Here is a 16,091-nt window from a genome sequence, read left to right as displayed (position 1 = left end):
CACAAACAATAAACATAAAAGGTATCAAGTTTCTGAAACCTAGTGACAACAAAAATTTACCAGATTTAACAAAAACAAACAAACAAGTTAACCAACCCAGTTTAATGTTGCTTAAAATTGTACGTGTAAACAAAGTACTATGCTTTGAAAGTTGGCAAAGGAATTATTTTTTATAATATAATTTTTAAAGTTTATTTACCAAATGTGGCAACACAAATGTTATTCTATGTGTGTATGTGTGTTCATCTTCCTCTCTTTGTATCTCACTCTGAATGTGTGTGTAGTGGAGTGAGGACAAGGTCAGAAGCTCATTGGTCAGTTCTGGTGATTGACAGGTCAGAATCTCCAAGCTACAGGCCCCTCCGTTTCAGACCTATAAATGGACTCCCATCTCACTGTGCTCTGGATCGCCTCGTTCTGACAAACTCTCTACTGGTAAGTCTAGCAAGTTTTTATCATTGCAATGTTTTACAGCTTATTTTGCTCCAAGCGTTCGAACTGCAGATGAAATTGCAAAACTAACTACATAATGACTAGAAATGTGTTTGTAAAAGACAGAAAGTAAGTTAATGGTCCATAAAATTGCTTCAACACTTAAACTTTTACAGTCATTTGAGGGGAAAAGTTAAACAGTTTGAAATTGCTTTCAAACATTTTCACATTTCTTTTGTGCTTGTTATAATTATTCCAGAAAACGTTGAACGCTCCACTACATTAAGATGTCAGACTTGGAGAACTGCCTGGGAACCATCATTGAGGTCTTCCACAAATACTCGTCCAAAGAAGGTGACAAGTACAAATTAAAAAAGACCGAACTGAAGGAGCTGCTCACAAATGAATTTCCGACTCTTACTGAGGTAATCGATCTTCAACTTTAATGAAACTTTTTTTTTTTACACCACACTTTGGCTTGAAATTTAAAGAATGTTTGATTTTCAATCAAGGCTTTATGCCAGAATTTAGTTTTTGTGCCAAAAATGTTATTAAATATTTTTACATGCTAAGTGAGTTAGCTGTTTTCATATTTAAGCTTTATCTTTTCCGACTCTCACAGAAGTAATTAAACTTCAAACTTTTTTTTTACTCCACACTTTGTCTTGAAATTTAAAGAATGTTTGATTTACAATCAAAGCTTTATGTCAGAACGAAGTTTTTGCGTCAAAAAATTATGATTAAATATTTTGAAGTGGATTATCCATTTTAATTACGGAGGAAATTAAATTTCAAACTTTTTTTTTTTTACACCACACTTTGTCTTGAAACTTAAAGAATGGTTGATTTACAGTCAAGGGTTTGTGTCAGAATAGAGTATTTGTGTCAAACATTTGTAAATACATATTTTTAATGCTAAGCGAATTACCTATTTTCCTGTTTCCTAAGCTTTTTCTTTTTATCTTGCTCAGCATGTGAAAGATCAAGCAACAATGGACGGTTTGATGGAAAGCTTGGACACCGATGGTGACTCAGAGTGTGATTTTCAGGAGTTCATGACCTTCATCACCATGGTTACCATCTGTTGCCATGAGTTTTTCGAACACCATGAAGACGAATGAGTTGAATTTAATACAGCAAGTTCAGGTTTTGTAGTTTAATAAGTCACAATACATTCCTCCTCTTAAAGTTTGCTTTGATCTTTATCATATCATATTAGGATTGCTTTTTTTAGGATTGATTTGTTTGGAAAGAATATAAATGCAGCTTGTACAATAGTTTGTTTGGTTTATTTTGCTAGACTTAAAACTTGTTCATAATTTATTACAAAACATGTTTCTATTATTTTGCCTAGGCATTTTTTTTTCTTCCAAGACATCCCCATCATAAATCTCATCGAGTGAAATGCGGACCAGGTGTCGTGCTCTTGCCATTTCAATTCCAGGCTGATTGTGAAATATGTTTTTTTTTTTTTTCTGATTAGCTTCAGACTATTAGGCTGCTATTGACTTACATCAGATTGTTCCCGGGGCCTGAGACAAATCACACTGTGCTTTTAAAAGACCCACCATAGACAATTATTCTTCTGAAAATATCTAATACGATGTTTAAAACCGTCCATAAATGATTTGGAATTTCAAATCAATCCCATATGTGATTAGAGGCATGCAAACTCATGTTTGTCATGTATTAAACGTCCAGAATATTTACTAGCAGATTTACTAGCAATAGTACATGAAATGTGTTTTCCAACTGTAAACTAACGTTCGATGTCAAAACATCAGGCTTAATTCATGAAACAAGGCATTTTCTGTGTAATTTGTGCATAAATCTACTTACATGCAAATTATTAAACTGAATGTGAAAATTGAATTAAGAATGTATTATGAATAATTGACAAATTTACAAAAAAAGGCCCTACACTGAATTTTTCCTTATAAAGCTAAACAAATGATGTTTAGCAAGAAAACAAAAAAACAAGTTTCAAAAGCCAAACTGTGAGAATTATGGAATGAAATCTAGCAAAATAAAATTCTGAACAAATGAAATTCAAGTAACGTGAATTTTTTTACATTGACTGCATTAGTTTTAAAATAAAGTTCAATACATTTTTTATATCCCATCAACACAATATCTATCTATCTATCTATCTATCTATCTATCTATCTATCTATCTATCTATCTATCTATCTATCTATCTATCTATCTATCTATCTGTGAACGTGTGAACTTTTGACTGCATTATGTCAAAATAAAGATGTTTAATATAATTCCATTAATATCCCATCATTAACACAACACCATGTTTATCTTTATCCACAAATCCTATTGTGTTAGTTATAGTATACTTCATGCTTCAATATTTTTGGACAAAACAAAATTAATAGTTAACTCTAATATTTATTTTACATTTAATTTAAGAGCATTTGTGAAGATGAACTGGGTCCTATATTAACCAAGAACATCATTAGTTATATGTTTGCAATTACCTTCTCCTCCAGAAAAAAATCGGACGTCCACAACTCGAGGGTGCCTGTAAACAACTGCTTGGCATTGTCCCTTGTGACTTCCATTGATTTAGATGTCCCGCAGGTATTCTCATTACTGAGCACAAACTGTCGATACAGAGGCCTTCACATCCGTGTGTTAATTAACAGATCAATGGTCGCGCAGCAAGACTCTGAAATATTATAAATATAATATGCACACAATCTAATAAAGAATACCTTCTTCATCTCAATGATATTTACATTAAGCAGCCTAAAAATCAACTACATATTTATACGCAATACACAAAACCAAACAGTCAAATACAAGTTTGTTTGAAGGACTTTTAAGTATTGACAAATCACAGACTGCCGTTCTGTATGCTCCCGATAAGTGGCAGTGTTGTGACGTGCCAACGCAAGTTCCCTGGCCTGAACTGAGCTGTGGAAATGAGAAATGTGTTGAGGTGGAGGGTGGACGCAATATGATAAAGTCACTGGATTTATTTGACAATGCAATAAAGCATAAAATAAATAAATAAAACATGATAAAAATAAGTGTCCACAGTATTTCTGGAGTGAAAGATGAGTGCCTTGGGGTGATTGCTTTGGCTGAGTTGAGCAAATGAGGCGCTCTGTGTGTGTGTGTGTGTGTGTGTGTGTGTGTGTGTGTGTGTGTGTGTGTGTTTACCCAGCTGTGTGGTCTGACTATGACCAGTCTTTTAGCATCTCACAATAGGTAATGTCCCATGAGGTCACTGGATTGGACACCAGGGTAGAGTTTAGGAACTCGGCTTGCTGCCAAAAAGGTGCTCTGTGGCAGTATTCAGTCTGCTGCTTCTGGAGCATAAAATCACAAATATATGAGATTGTGTTACATTATGATGCTTTTCTAGCTATCTAACAATTTACACAAATTTGTGTTTAATGAACAATGCAACCTTACAGTTGTTTGAATGTTTCCTTACAGTCAAATATAAGGTAAGTAAGCTTCAGGAGCCAAACTGTTAGAAATTATGGATTAAAAACTAGCTAAATTAAATTCTATGTCTGTCCGTCTATATCTAGTGTCCATCTGTCTGTCTTTCTATTTAAGACTGTCTATCAATACATATATACCATTTGGAAATTATATCTTCATGAGCTCAGGAGGTTTTCAGTTGAAATGAGCAATGATTAACATACATTTATTTCCCTTCCATCCAGATTTTTCATTTTCTTTCCATCATTAGAGATTCGAGGCAGCTTTGAGAACACTTGAAAGAGAATGAGGGGAATGCAGAGAGAGAGAGAAAGATTGATGAGATTAAGTGTCTGTATATTTCTTATATAGGCTCCGTGTGTGTACGTTTTGAGCGAGAGATGCAGACAGAAGGCATTTTAATGACATCCACCATCATGGATAAACACTTCTTTGATTATATAGATGGCTCAAGATGCAACATAACTGGAAGTACCTCACTGTGAGCACTTGCCAATCACTGCTTGATTGTTAATGTCTACATGTGTGCATGCCTTCTGCATCAGAGTGCAAAACCTTACTGATTTGATATACATTATTCTTTTTGCAAAGCCAACTATCACTGCTGAATGGTTGACACATTGTAAAGGTCAACTCAAAAGAGTTTGAATATCCAGACATTTCAGCAAAGTAGTTTCAAAGTTGTGTCAGCATGTCTATATATATATATATATATATATATATATATATAAATAAATATATATAGATAGATAGATAGATAGATAGATAGATAGATAGATAGATAGATAGATAGATAGATATAGATACAGTGGGTACAGAAAGTATTCAGACCCCCTTAAATTATTCACTCTGTTATATTGCAGCCATTTGCTAAAATCATTTAAGTTCGTTTTTTTCCTCATTAATGTACAGACAGCACCCCATATTGACAGAAAAAAAACAGAATTGTTGACATTTTTGTAGATTTCTTAAAAAGAAAAACTGAAATATCACATGGTCCTAAGTATTCAGACCCTTTGCTGTGACACTCATATATTTAACTAAGGTGCTGTCCGTTTCTTCTAATCATCCTTGAGATGGTTCTACACCTTCACTTGAGTCCAGTTGTGTTTGATTATACTGGTTGGAATTGATTAGGAAAGCCACACACCTGTCTATTTAAAACCTTACAGCTCACAGTACATGTCAGATAAAATGAGAATCATGAGGTCAAAGGAACTGCCTGAAGAACTCCGAGACAGAATTGTGGCAAGGCACAGATCTGGCCAAGGTTACGAAAAAGTTTCTGCCGCACTTAAGGTTCCTAAGAGCTCAATAATACTTAAATGGAAGATGTTTGGGATGACCAGAACCCTTCCTAGAGCTGTCCGTCCGGCCAAACTGAGCTATCGGGTAGAAGAGCCTTGGTAAGAGAGGTAAAGAAGAACCCAAAGAGCACTGTGGCTGAGGCTGAGCTCCAGAGATGCAGTCGGGAGATGGGAGAAAGTTGTAGAAAGTAAACAATCACTGCAGCCCTCCACCAGTCGGGGCTTTATGGCAGAGTGGCCTGACGGAAGCCTCTCCTCAGTGCAAGACACATGAAAGCCCCCATGGAGTTTGCTAAAAAAACACCTGAAGGATTCTCTGGTATGAAGAGACCAAGATAGAACTTTTTGGCCTTAATTTTAAGTGGTGTGTGGAGAAAACCTTGCACTGCTCATCACCTGTCCAATACAGTCCCAACAGTGAAGCATGGTGGTGGCAGCATCATGCTGTGGGGGTCTTTTTCAGCTGCAGGGACAGGACGACTGGTTTCAATCGAGGGAAAGACGAATGCGGCCAAGTACAGGGATATCCTGGACGAAACCCTTCTCCAGAGTGCTCAGGACCTTAGACTGGGCCAAAGGTTCACCTTCCAACAAGACAATGACCCCAAGCACACAGCTTAAATAATGAAGGAGTAACTTCACAACAACTCTGTGACTGTTCCTGAATTGCCCAGCCAGAGCCCTGACTTAAACCCAATTGAGCATCTCTGGAGAGACCTGAAAATAGCTGTCCACCAACATTTACCATCCAACCTGACAGAACTGGAGAGGATCTGCAAGGAGGAATGGCAGAGGATCCCCAAATCCAGGTGTGAAAAACTTGTTGCATCTTTCCCAAAAAGAGGCTGTACTCGATCAAAAGGGTGCTTCTACTAAATACTGTGCATAAAGTCTGAATACTTAAGACCTTGTTATATTTCAGTTTTTCTTTTTTTTATAAATCTGCAAAAATTTCAACAATTCTGTGTTTTTCTGTCAATATGGGTGTAACAATAAAAACTCCATAATCTTCGGGAAGAAGGAGGCGGGAACTGGCAGACAATCAAAATTAAAGCTTTAATAATCAAAATAAAGACATCCCCTCACGGATGACTGACGCGCAAAAAATAAAAACCAAATACAAAATAAAGTCCTGGCCTGGTCCTCTCTCGTCCTTCACTGTCGTCGCTCCAGTTTTATATCCTTCCATCTCCTCCGTGGGACTCGAGACCGGTGAGTGTCGCAGGTGTCGCTCATCTCCAATCACTCCACCGGCCTCGCTCCTGTTCCCACGTGTCTCGGCCCCACCCCACTCGTCACAATGGGGTGCTGTGTGTACATTGAGGAAGAAAAATTAACTTAAATGATTTTTGCAAATGGCTGCAATTTATAAAAGAGTGAAACATTACAGGGGGCCTGAATACTTTCTGTACCCACTGTATATATACAGTATATATATTATGAAGAAAATATAGAAATAAAAGGCTAGCATTTGAGGCTAGACACTGTAATCCTCATATTTACGCCTTCTAAAACAATTACATATTCCACAAATGTAAACCTGTTTAACATTGTACAGAAAATACTATAAATACCCCATTTCAAAAAATGTCCCCAGGATTTCCATGCGGCAATCTTTTTTTCTCTTTCTTCCTCAACTCTGTCTCTATGTGATGTTCATTGTTTAAATGGGAAGAAAAATGGAAGGGGTCTCAGAAGCGAGCAGAGATGCTTTCTTGGGGCTGCATGGATGCACACGATATGAGAAGCAAAATTAAATAAAGGCTGATTGTGTTCAGGGGATTATATCAGGGTTAGTCCTGCACGCTCGGCTGGAAAAATGACAGCATAAGAATAATTAGCTCACCTGCAAATATTCCTAACTCACTTACACCGGCTGACTCCAGTGACCACCCTGATGGAAGGAGGGGAGTGTGTGTGTGCATATACATGTCTGTAAGAATGAAAACGGTAACCCCAGGAGCTCAAAGACCCCAGCAGTGAGAACAGATGTCCTACCGCAACCTATAGCAGCCTGTGAGTGACCTCTATGAGAGCAGGCCGTCTTACATTAGCACCTGCCCTTGCTCACGGGGAGGCGGAAACAAAGTCATTTTAATTACTTACAGGCCAGTGATTCATTAGGCCTTTAACCTAATTGTATATTATGTTTATTTTGGAGAACGTATGAATGTCCTGCAAAACATCTGAAGAGGTAAAATTGGACATGGACATGTGTTTATTTTACTGTAGGAATCAGATGGTTTATATAATTTTTTCCTAATTTTTCCGGCAGGACCCTTGGAGCCCACACATAAGTGCCATCTGAAAAGCAATAAGAACCTCTAGTGGGCTCTTCCCTCGAAGACTTCCGATGGGGATTTCGACACAGAGATCTGAAAAAAAAAACAAGAGAGATACTTCTTTGGAATTAGTTAAAATAAATGACTACTATAGTAATTTCAAGATATCTTCTGTCACCATTTCAATGAATATATTTGCAAGATTTTCTTAATTTAAATTGTTTAATTATTTAATTGTCTTTAATAATCTATCTATCTACAGTATCTCTCTTTCTATCTATCTATCTATCTATCTATCTATCTATCTATCTATCTATCTATCTATCTATCTATCTATCTATCTATCTATCTATCTGTCTGTCTCTCTGTCTGTCTGTCTGCATTTAAACATGATTATTTGAAATACATATGTACATACACAGTACAGTGGGGTCCAAAAATATTGGAAATATCTATGTATACAATACTATAATAATATATAATACAAAATATATGTGCTTTTTTTTATTAGTCTTCACTCTCCACCATGATGACTTCCGATGGGAATTTTGCTGCAGAAATCTGAAAGAAAAAAGCTGCTTTTCTGGCATTAATTAACAAAAATCACTACAATACTGTTGTCAATATATATATTTTTTAATCTTTACATCTTTACAGATTTCCAAGATTTAAATTGCTTGTTTATTTAATTTTAAGAGGCTGTAAATCAATTAACTAATATTAAAAAAAAATATAATTAAACAATATTTGCATAAAAAAATATAAATATTCTAAATATATTTATGCATATATACAGTACAAAGAGGTCCACGTATATTGAAAAACTCTATTTATATAATACTATATATGTGCTTATTTTACATTAAGAAGCTTTATATTATTTTTTACAGATTACCCTGCTCTCCGGCAGGCCCCTTGGAGCCCACCCATAAATGCCATCCCATTATTCCACCAGTCACCATGATGACTCCCAAAGGGGATTTCACCACAAAAGTGCTATTTCCCTGCCATTATTTTATAAAGAAATTACTATGATAAATTTGCATAAGACGATTTCCTTAATTTAAATGGTTTAATTATGTGATTTTAAAGCTGTCAAAAGCAGTCCTTTTTGAATTGTTGGTCTATGTAAATGTGTAGATACTGGACGATTGTTTCGCATCAACACCCCATGCAGATAAACATTATTTTATCCCATTTGTTGTCTTCTCCTAAACATTGATACATCTCTTCCTACACCAGATTCGGCCGTTTTGCCTTAAAAAGAATTGTAGCTGAAGGTTCGAAATAATGACAGAAATTTATCTGTCACACCGAGCCACACAACAAGGGCCAATACTCCAAAATGTCACAACAAATTTCTCCTCATATCCAGCGTGTGCTTGAGCAGACCCACAGGACAGAGGGAAATGGGAAGCTCTTGTGCCGAAATGATGTTTTCTGCATTCCACGAGTGGCTCTTCTCCGAATTCATTATGCTTTTCTGTTTCTGATATAACCGTGCCGTCTCAGAGTGCAATATTTGTTTACAGCTTGCTCGACAAACAAGTGCGCTGTTATTTTGGACGCTGAGTCTGGTTAACCCCAAAGTGTAGATGTGATTTTCTCCAAAGCAGACAAGCCCGGATTTCAGCAGCGATTTTGACCTCAGAATGAAAGGTCAGTCGTATAATGCTGTGATTTCAACCAGAAATGTCTTAGTATGACTATAGTGTTTGCAGTTTTTATCTTAAAAGGAGCATTTACTTTCCTTGCAAGACTTGAATTATGTGTCACTGTTTACGGCATTTCAGTTTCTCTTTCTAGCTCTACAGTAAATTGTTTTAAAAACAATGGCACAACACAACATTTAATTTAAAGCAATAGTTCACAGAAAAAAAAGGAAATATGCTGAAAATATATCCACCATCAGGCAGTCAAAGATGCAGATGAGTGTGTTTGTTCATCAGAACAGATTTGGAGAAATTTAATGAGAGTCCAAACATCTGATAAAAACATCATAATAATCCACAAGTAATGTAAGCAATCCGCGTCTTGAATGTTTGTACTAAACACATTATTCATTCATTAAGATTTTTTTTTTAAATTAAGTCCTCTATCCATAACATTGCTGTTTTCATTGAAAACATTGTCTTGTCTGAATCAGGAGAGAAATATGAAGTAGAGCTGCAACTAACTATTATTTTTTCTGTCGACTAATCTAACGATTATTTTTTTGATTAGTTGACTACTCTAACGATTATTTTTATTACAATAAATAATTAATCTAATGTTCTTTTTTTTGATTAGCTAATCCTTTGGATAACTTTACAAAAAAATATAAGTACAACTTCTAATATAATATTTCAACCTTTATTCATTTTCAACCAATGTGGTTGAAGTTTTTACAGTATACAAAAATAAAGAGAAAAATAAAGAAAATTATTTTACTATGGTAAATATGAGTTTACGATAGCGCTTATAATTAAACCACAGTAGCCACAAATTTACAGTTGTCTGAGACATCATGAAATGTTCTTTAGCATCACAAAACCATAAAATGTAGTCAGGGTTCTGCTATGGTTGAGCATGGTTTCCAGAGATCTGGAGCTGATTCTGGGTACCTTGGTGGTCTGTGACTGTTGTCTCAAGGCGCGCTGTCTTTTAAGGGGCCGTTCACATATCGCGTCTTTTGCGCTCAAGTTCGTTATTTCCAATGTAGGCGCGCGGTATGCGTGCTCATAATGGAAGCGACGCGACGCGCGCGCGAAAACAGGCGCGTCCGCACCGCATCGAGTTAAAAACATCTCAACTTCCGCGTCTTCTTGGAGAGAGCACGTCATGGTTGCTTAGCAACGGCAGACATCCCAGGGGCGCAACTGCCCGAGCGCTTTGGAAAGAAGGAGAAAGCGGCGCGACTTGCGTTTTCCACGCATTTTAGGCACGATATGTGAACGGCCCCTAACGCGTGTTCGAAACCCGCACCAACACAGACTTACTTTATTTTTTATTTTATCCTTACTTCAGCGCTACGGGTGATCATACCAATAACTTGTAATCTTTACAAGAATATCAAAATCATGCAATGAGCAAGTCTGCGTTTATTAGACACTTAATAATATCACATCAGTTTGTGCTTTTAGAATCGCCGAATCTGCTGCGGTCGTTCCATCACATCTGCAGCAGAGACCTAAACCAGGAAGTTGGTCACCAGATCACACGGTAACCAGTTAAACCGTAACACCGGAGAGCGCCAGGATGTTTTCCTCTGAGGTGCTCGTGCATCGCAGTTGTGCTGCCGTGGTACACCATATCGGTTTTTCAAAGGGAACAAATGGCCATTTTATTTGGCCTCTGTTTGAAGTATTCCCATACTTTTGATAACAGTGGTCTCTGTTTTTGTGATAGAATGCAACTTTCTCCATTCCCAGTATGCCATTACGCGAGATGTAAGCAGTGTGACGTGTCGACGCATTTCACGCACGACGTTGCAGCACTAATTTGAAGTGAAGTGACATTCAGCCAAGTATGGTGACCCATACTCAGAATTCGTGCTCTGCATTTAACCCATCCAAAGTGCACACACAGAGCAGTGAACACACACACACACACACACACTGTGAACACACACCTGGAGCAGTGGGCAGCCATTTATGCTGCAGCGCCCGGGGGGCAGTTGGGGGTTCGATGCCTTGCTCAAGGGCACCTCAGTCGTGGTATTGCCGGCCCAAGATTCTCTCTAAACTCTCTAAAACAATAGGCCACGACTTTCCCCTGAAAATATGCAAAGATAAAGCATTGTTTTACAAACCAAAACAGTTTTAAACAAATACGTTGGAAAAAAGTTAAAAGTTGAAAAGTCTTGATGGGATCGTTTCTTATGGACATGTAGCTTTTCACTTCAAAATGTGTTAACTGATGAACTGGAGTGGTTTGGATTACTTGTGGATTACTTGTGGATTACTTTGATGATTTATCGGACTGTCATTCTGACTGCACCCATTCACTGCAGAGGATCCATTGTTGAAGAAAAACTCATCTACACCTTGAATAGCCCGAGAATGAGGAAACGTTCAGCAAATTAAAATTTTTGGTGAATTATTTATTTGATTGTGAAAGTAGATGTAATCATGTGTTGCAGTTTGTTCAAATGGGGGAAAAATCTGATTCACATTAACAACCCATACACACACCTACCCACATGAAAGCATCTGTGACCCCTTGTTCAATTTTATCCTTACATGTGCCGTATCAGAATAGCTTCCTTATCGTTTTCATTACTGAGTTCAGAGCACCTTGGAAGGAGATTGATGACAGGTTTATAAATGGTTTCCTCAAAAGTTTTGACGTTTATTTATAACAGGAGTTTCTCTGTTGTGCCTTTCTGCTGCTCGGCTTTATTGTTCTTGTGTAAGTCAGATTGGTCGAGGTCAGAAACGCCTGTAGCAATAACAGTCCCTGGAGTCAGACCGTACCGTGACCTAATTTAAAAATAGTTTGCGATTTATCCGTGAGCCAAAGTAAAGTCTGTGAAATATTAATATGCACATTCACAGTACAGTACAGTGGAATGTAAAAGATAGATACTGTCAAATTTTTGAAAAAAAAAAGTTTTTATTTTTATTTTTTTATTGTTGTTCTGAAAGTTGTCTCTCATGCGCACCAAAGATGGATTTTTTTTTATTAAAAATACAATTAATTAATACAATTATTAATTAAAAATATTTATTAAATTTTTTTTAAATGAATTAAAATAACTGTTTTGAATTTGAAAATATACTTTAAAATGTAATTTATTCCTGTGATGCAAAGCTGAATTTTCAGCAGCTTTCTCCAGTTTCCAGTGTCACATGATCCTTCAGAAATCAATCTAATATGCTGATATAATGCTTAGTTATCAATTATCAAATTATTGGAGATCAGTTACTGATAATACATACATATACAGTAGCATGCGAAAGTTTTGGAACCCCTTGCAGAATCTGGAAATGTGAATCATTTTAACAAAATAAGAGAGATCATACAAAATGCATGTTATTTTTTATTTAGTACTGTCCTGAATATTATGTTTTACATATAGTCCACAAGACAAAAATAAATAAATAAAATTCACCTCCCGGCTCTTATTGCATTGTGTTTCTTTCTGGAGCATCAGTGAATGTTTGAACCATTTTTAATAATTGTATTTGAGTCCCTCAGTTGTCTTCAGTGTGAAATGATGGATCTCAAAATCATACAGTCACTGCTGGGAAGGTTTCAAATATGCAAAAGATGCTGAAGGACATGGAAGTTTTTTTCTGAAGAGCAGAGCTCAGTTTAACTGTTCAGAACAAACAGGGAACTCATGAACAACCATCACAAAAAAAAAAAAAATTGGTCACGTTTGACCAATTTAATGTGTCTTTTTCATTTTAATTTTTTTATTTTTATTACAAGTAATTGTTTCTTTCTTACTTACCTCAGACTGTTGAGCAGCTTAGCAAATACTGTTTTCAACACTGAGAATAACAGAAAAAGTGTGTGAATTTTATTACCCCCCCAATACTTTTGAGTATTTTCACATTTCAAAAAGATGTCCAGTTCAAACAGGCCAAAGTCAATTGTACAGCTAGTGTTTCTCATTTCCTCTTGTGGAAGGCATTTTTTACAAGTCAAATTCAATTTTAACCAGTCCAATTCACACATTCCTCTTTCCGCCATGAAATGTAACTCACAAACGCATTAATAATAAGTATCTAATCAATAATGAAAAGCTTAAAATTGGTAACAGATTTGTTTGTATCTTTGTTCAGGGCTTGTAGTCCTCACAGTACTGCAGTGGGTCTGTGCGAGATCTCTCAGCTCCTGCTGTCCACAAGATAAACATCTCAACAGCGCCGTGTCCATTTACACGACTCTCTAGGGTGACTGTGGGATGCCACAGAGACACCTACACACACACACACACAGAGAGAGAGAGGACAATCAGACGCGTGGCTAGATGGAGTCGAGGTTGTATTCTCCTCTGGGACATGGTTTCTTAGAAAAGATGGTTTATTTTGTCATCTTTCCACTCTTTTCGAGCAGAGGGGCCTTTAAATGTATTAAAGCCCATCAAAAAGTCTTTAAGCGAAATAAAAAGGCACAGCTGCAAAAATACACACAAGCCTTTGGCTTTGAAGAAGAGAGCAGGGTCGATGATGATCAAATTTGATCCCAGTCGTTAACCACAATCCTTGGCTTAGGAGGAGGGGTTTACCGGTTGGAAGAATTAGAGAGTTGTGTCATCTGACAATGTACATACAGAGCAAAAGCTGAATGGAGACATTTATCAGGGAATAAAGACTGTATATATATATATAGTCTCATATATATGTATGTAGTGTATATATATATATATGCATCTAGCAGACACTTTTATCCAAAGCAACTTACAGTGCATTCAGGCTATATATTTACCAGTATGTGTGTTCACTGGGAATTGAACCCACAACCATTTGCACTGCTAACACAATTCTCTACCACTGAGCCACAGGAACACACATATATGATAGGGCTGGTCATTTAACACTTTAATTAGATTGATTAATTAATTAAAGCAAAAAAATAACGTGTTACAGTTGACCAATTAAATACATATACATACAGTTGAATGATGACAGATATGAGGCAGGGGAACAACTTACTGCATGATGGAGCCTAAAGAATGTAAATAGAATGTCCCTAAAATTCAAGTATGGGGCAAAAATGTCCATTTGAGTTTTTGTCTCATATTTTTATCATATAGTTAAGCATATGAGAAATAGGCTAAGGGCAATATCACTCTAGTGCAAATGTAATACTTATCTCATACAAGTTAGTAACAAATAAGTAAGTAACAAGTTAATATTGTGTAGTTTCAGACACAGTGTTGTCTGTTTTGCACAATTTTATCAACTAAAAATATAAAGACAAAGCATTTCATTTCTTAAAGGGGTCATATGATACAAATTATCCTTTCTCTTTGGAGTATTACTAGCTGTTTGGGAATAGATAAGATCACTAAAGTTGCAAAGACTAAAGTCTCAAATCCAAAGAGATATTCTTTATAAAAGTTAAGACTCGTCTGCGCCCTCCTAAAAAGCCTAGTTTAACCCACATGCCTATGTCACTGTGTTGGAAGATTAGCATAAAAACGCCCAAATGTTTATGCAAAGAAAGGTGTAATTTTGATTTCCACTGTAGTATTGTTGCTGCTGCCGCCATGTCGTGAAGATGCCATATATTTCATTGTGAAAACAAAACTACTTTGTTTGGTGTTCTAAGGGAGAACACAACTATAAATCAGTGGTTAAGTTGTATTTACAACACTGTTGCAAAACAGTTCAACCCAAATATTCAGATGTGTGCAGCACATTTTTCGGAGGACTATCTTCTGAACCTGTGAAGGCTGTGCACAAGTGGGGCAATTACAACTTTGCAAAGACAGTCTGGCGCTTTTGACTCACATCCTGTAAGTATGTTTTCATGTTTAAAGAATTTTGAACAGTGTAGAGTAGCGTTTGTTGTTTGTCATTTCTCTCATCACAAATGCAGACATGGTTTTATGTTTATGTGGCGCGATATGCAAATCCCTTTCAGTCTGACCGGTCAGATCGGATTTAGCCTAGCTTTTTCATGCCACATAAAATGTAAAAACGTCAAATTCATGAAGTATTTCAAAATGTAATGTTTTTGCCAAAGAGGGAAAAGGGATTAGCGTTAATATCAGTTAATCTCTATTGCTAAAAACAAACAAAACAAACAAAGTTGTTATATTTTTGCGAACTGGCGTTTGATTTACATTTTAGAAAATCTGAGAAAATTGTTAACAAGGGTGCAGACTAGTCAGCTTTCGACAAAAATTGCCGCTATGAATTCAAAATAGGCTATTTGTGTACATCCAACACATTTTTTACATTTTGCTACTTTATTATTCAGTACAAAACAATGTTGAACTTTTTTAAATGTCTTAATATAAATCCAAAAGCAAAACCTGAAAAGAACAATATTATGAAGTGGAAATGGTAAATGAGACAATGAGCGATCCACTGCAGCCATCTACTGGTTATAGTGGGAAAATCATGACTTTTCATTGTAATAGTGTTTATTTTCCATCAGGGGGTTGAAATCTTCCACTTAAGCATGTCAAATTTTTCATGAATTTTCACTATAAGTAAAAATGAAAAGAAATGCACGTTCTGTAAAGTGAATTTAACATATAATGATCTCATTTTATAAACAAACAAAAAAAAAAAAAATAAATAAATTTGAGGCAAATGAATAATAATAATAAAAATAAGTCCCTCCAAAATTGGCTAACTAAAAAATAAAATATATTATATGTGCTTGATTTTTTTAAATAATATGTTATAAAACTTATAATTTATGTACATTACATTTATATATTATTATTGTAATTTTATATTATTTTACATTATTATACTTTTTTTAATATAGTATTTTTATCTATTTTCTTTCTGACAAAAAAAAAAGAAAGAAGAAAAACGACATTCAAAAGGATATATTAACGCTTGGCTTTCAAGAAGAGAGTAGGGAGGGACATTATTGTAATTTAAAACAATTTATACTAATATAAAATTTTTATATATTATTATACTTTAAA

At 35.8% G+C, this 16,091-nt stretch overlaps 1 protein-coding gene across 1 annotated transcript; it reads left to right on the top strand.

Moving 5' to 3' along the window:
• Positions 1-660: 660 nt before the first annotated feature.
• s100b (S100 calcium binding protein, beta (neural)) lies at positions 661-2,026 on the top strand. Its single transcript, XM_059569307.1, has 2 exons — positions 661-857; positions 1,404-2,026. The coding sequence occupies exons 1-2, from the start codon at positions 720-722 to the stop codon at positions 1,551-1,553; spliced, it is 288 nt and encodes a 95-aa protein (XP_059425290.1). The 5' UTR covers positions 661-719; the 3' UTR covers positions 1,554-2,026.
• Positions 2,027-16,091: the final 14,065 nt, after the last annotated feature.

Source organism: Carassius carassius, chromosome 16, assembly GCF_963082965.1.
Source record: "Carassius carassius chromosome 16, fCarCar2.1, whole genome shotgun sequence".
Taxonomy (NCBI): domain Eukaryota; kingdom Metazoa; phylum Chordata; class Actinopteri; order Cypriniformes; family Cyprinidae; genus Carassius; species Carassius carassius.
This window is presented reverse-complemented; position numbering and strand designations above follow the sequence as displayed.

Excerpts from the sequence above, each read along its gene's own strand:
- s100b (XM_059569307.1), top strand. The coding sequence starts at position 720 with ATGTCAGACTTGGAGAACTGCCTGGGAACCATCATTGAGGTCTTCCAC. Across the intron at positions 858-1,403 it reads AATTTCCGACTCTTACTGAG|CATGTGAAAGATCAAGCAAC; the intron begins GTAATCGATCTT and ends TATCTTGCTCAG.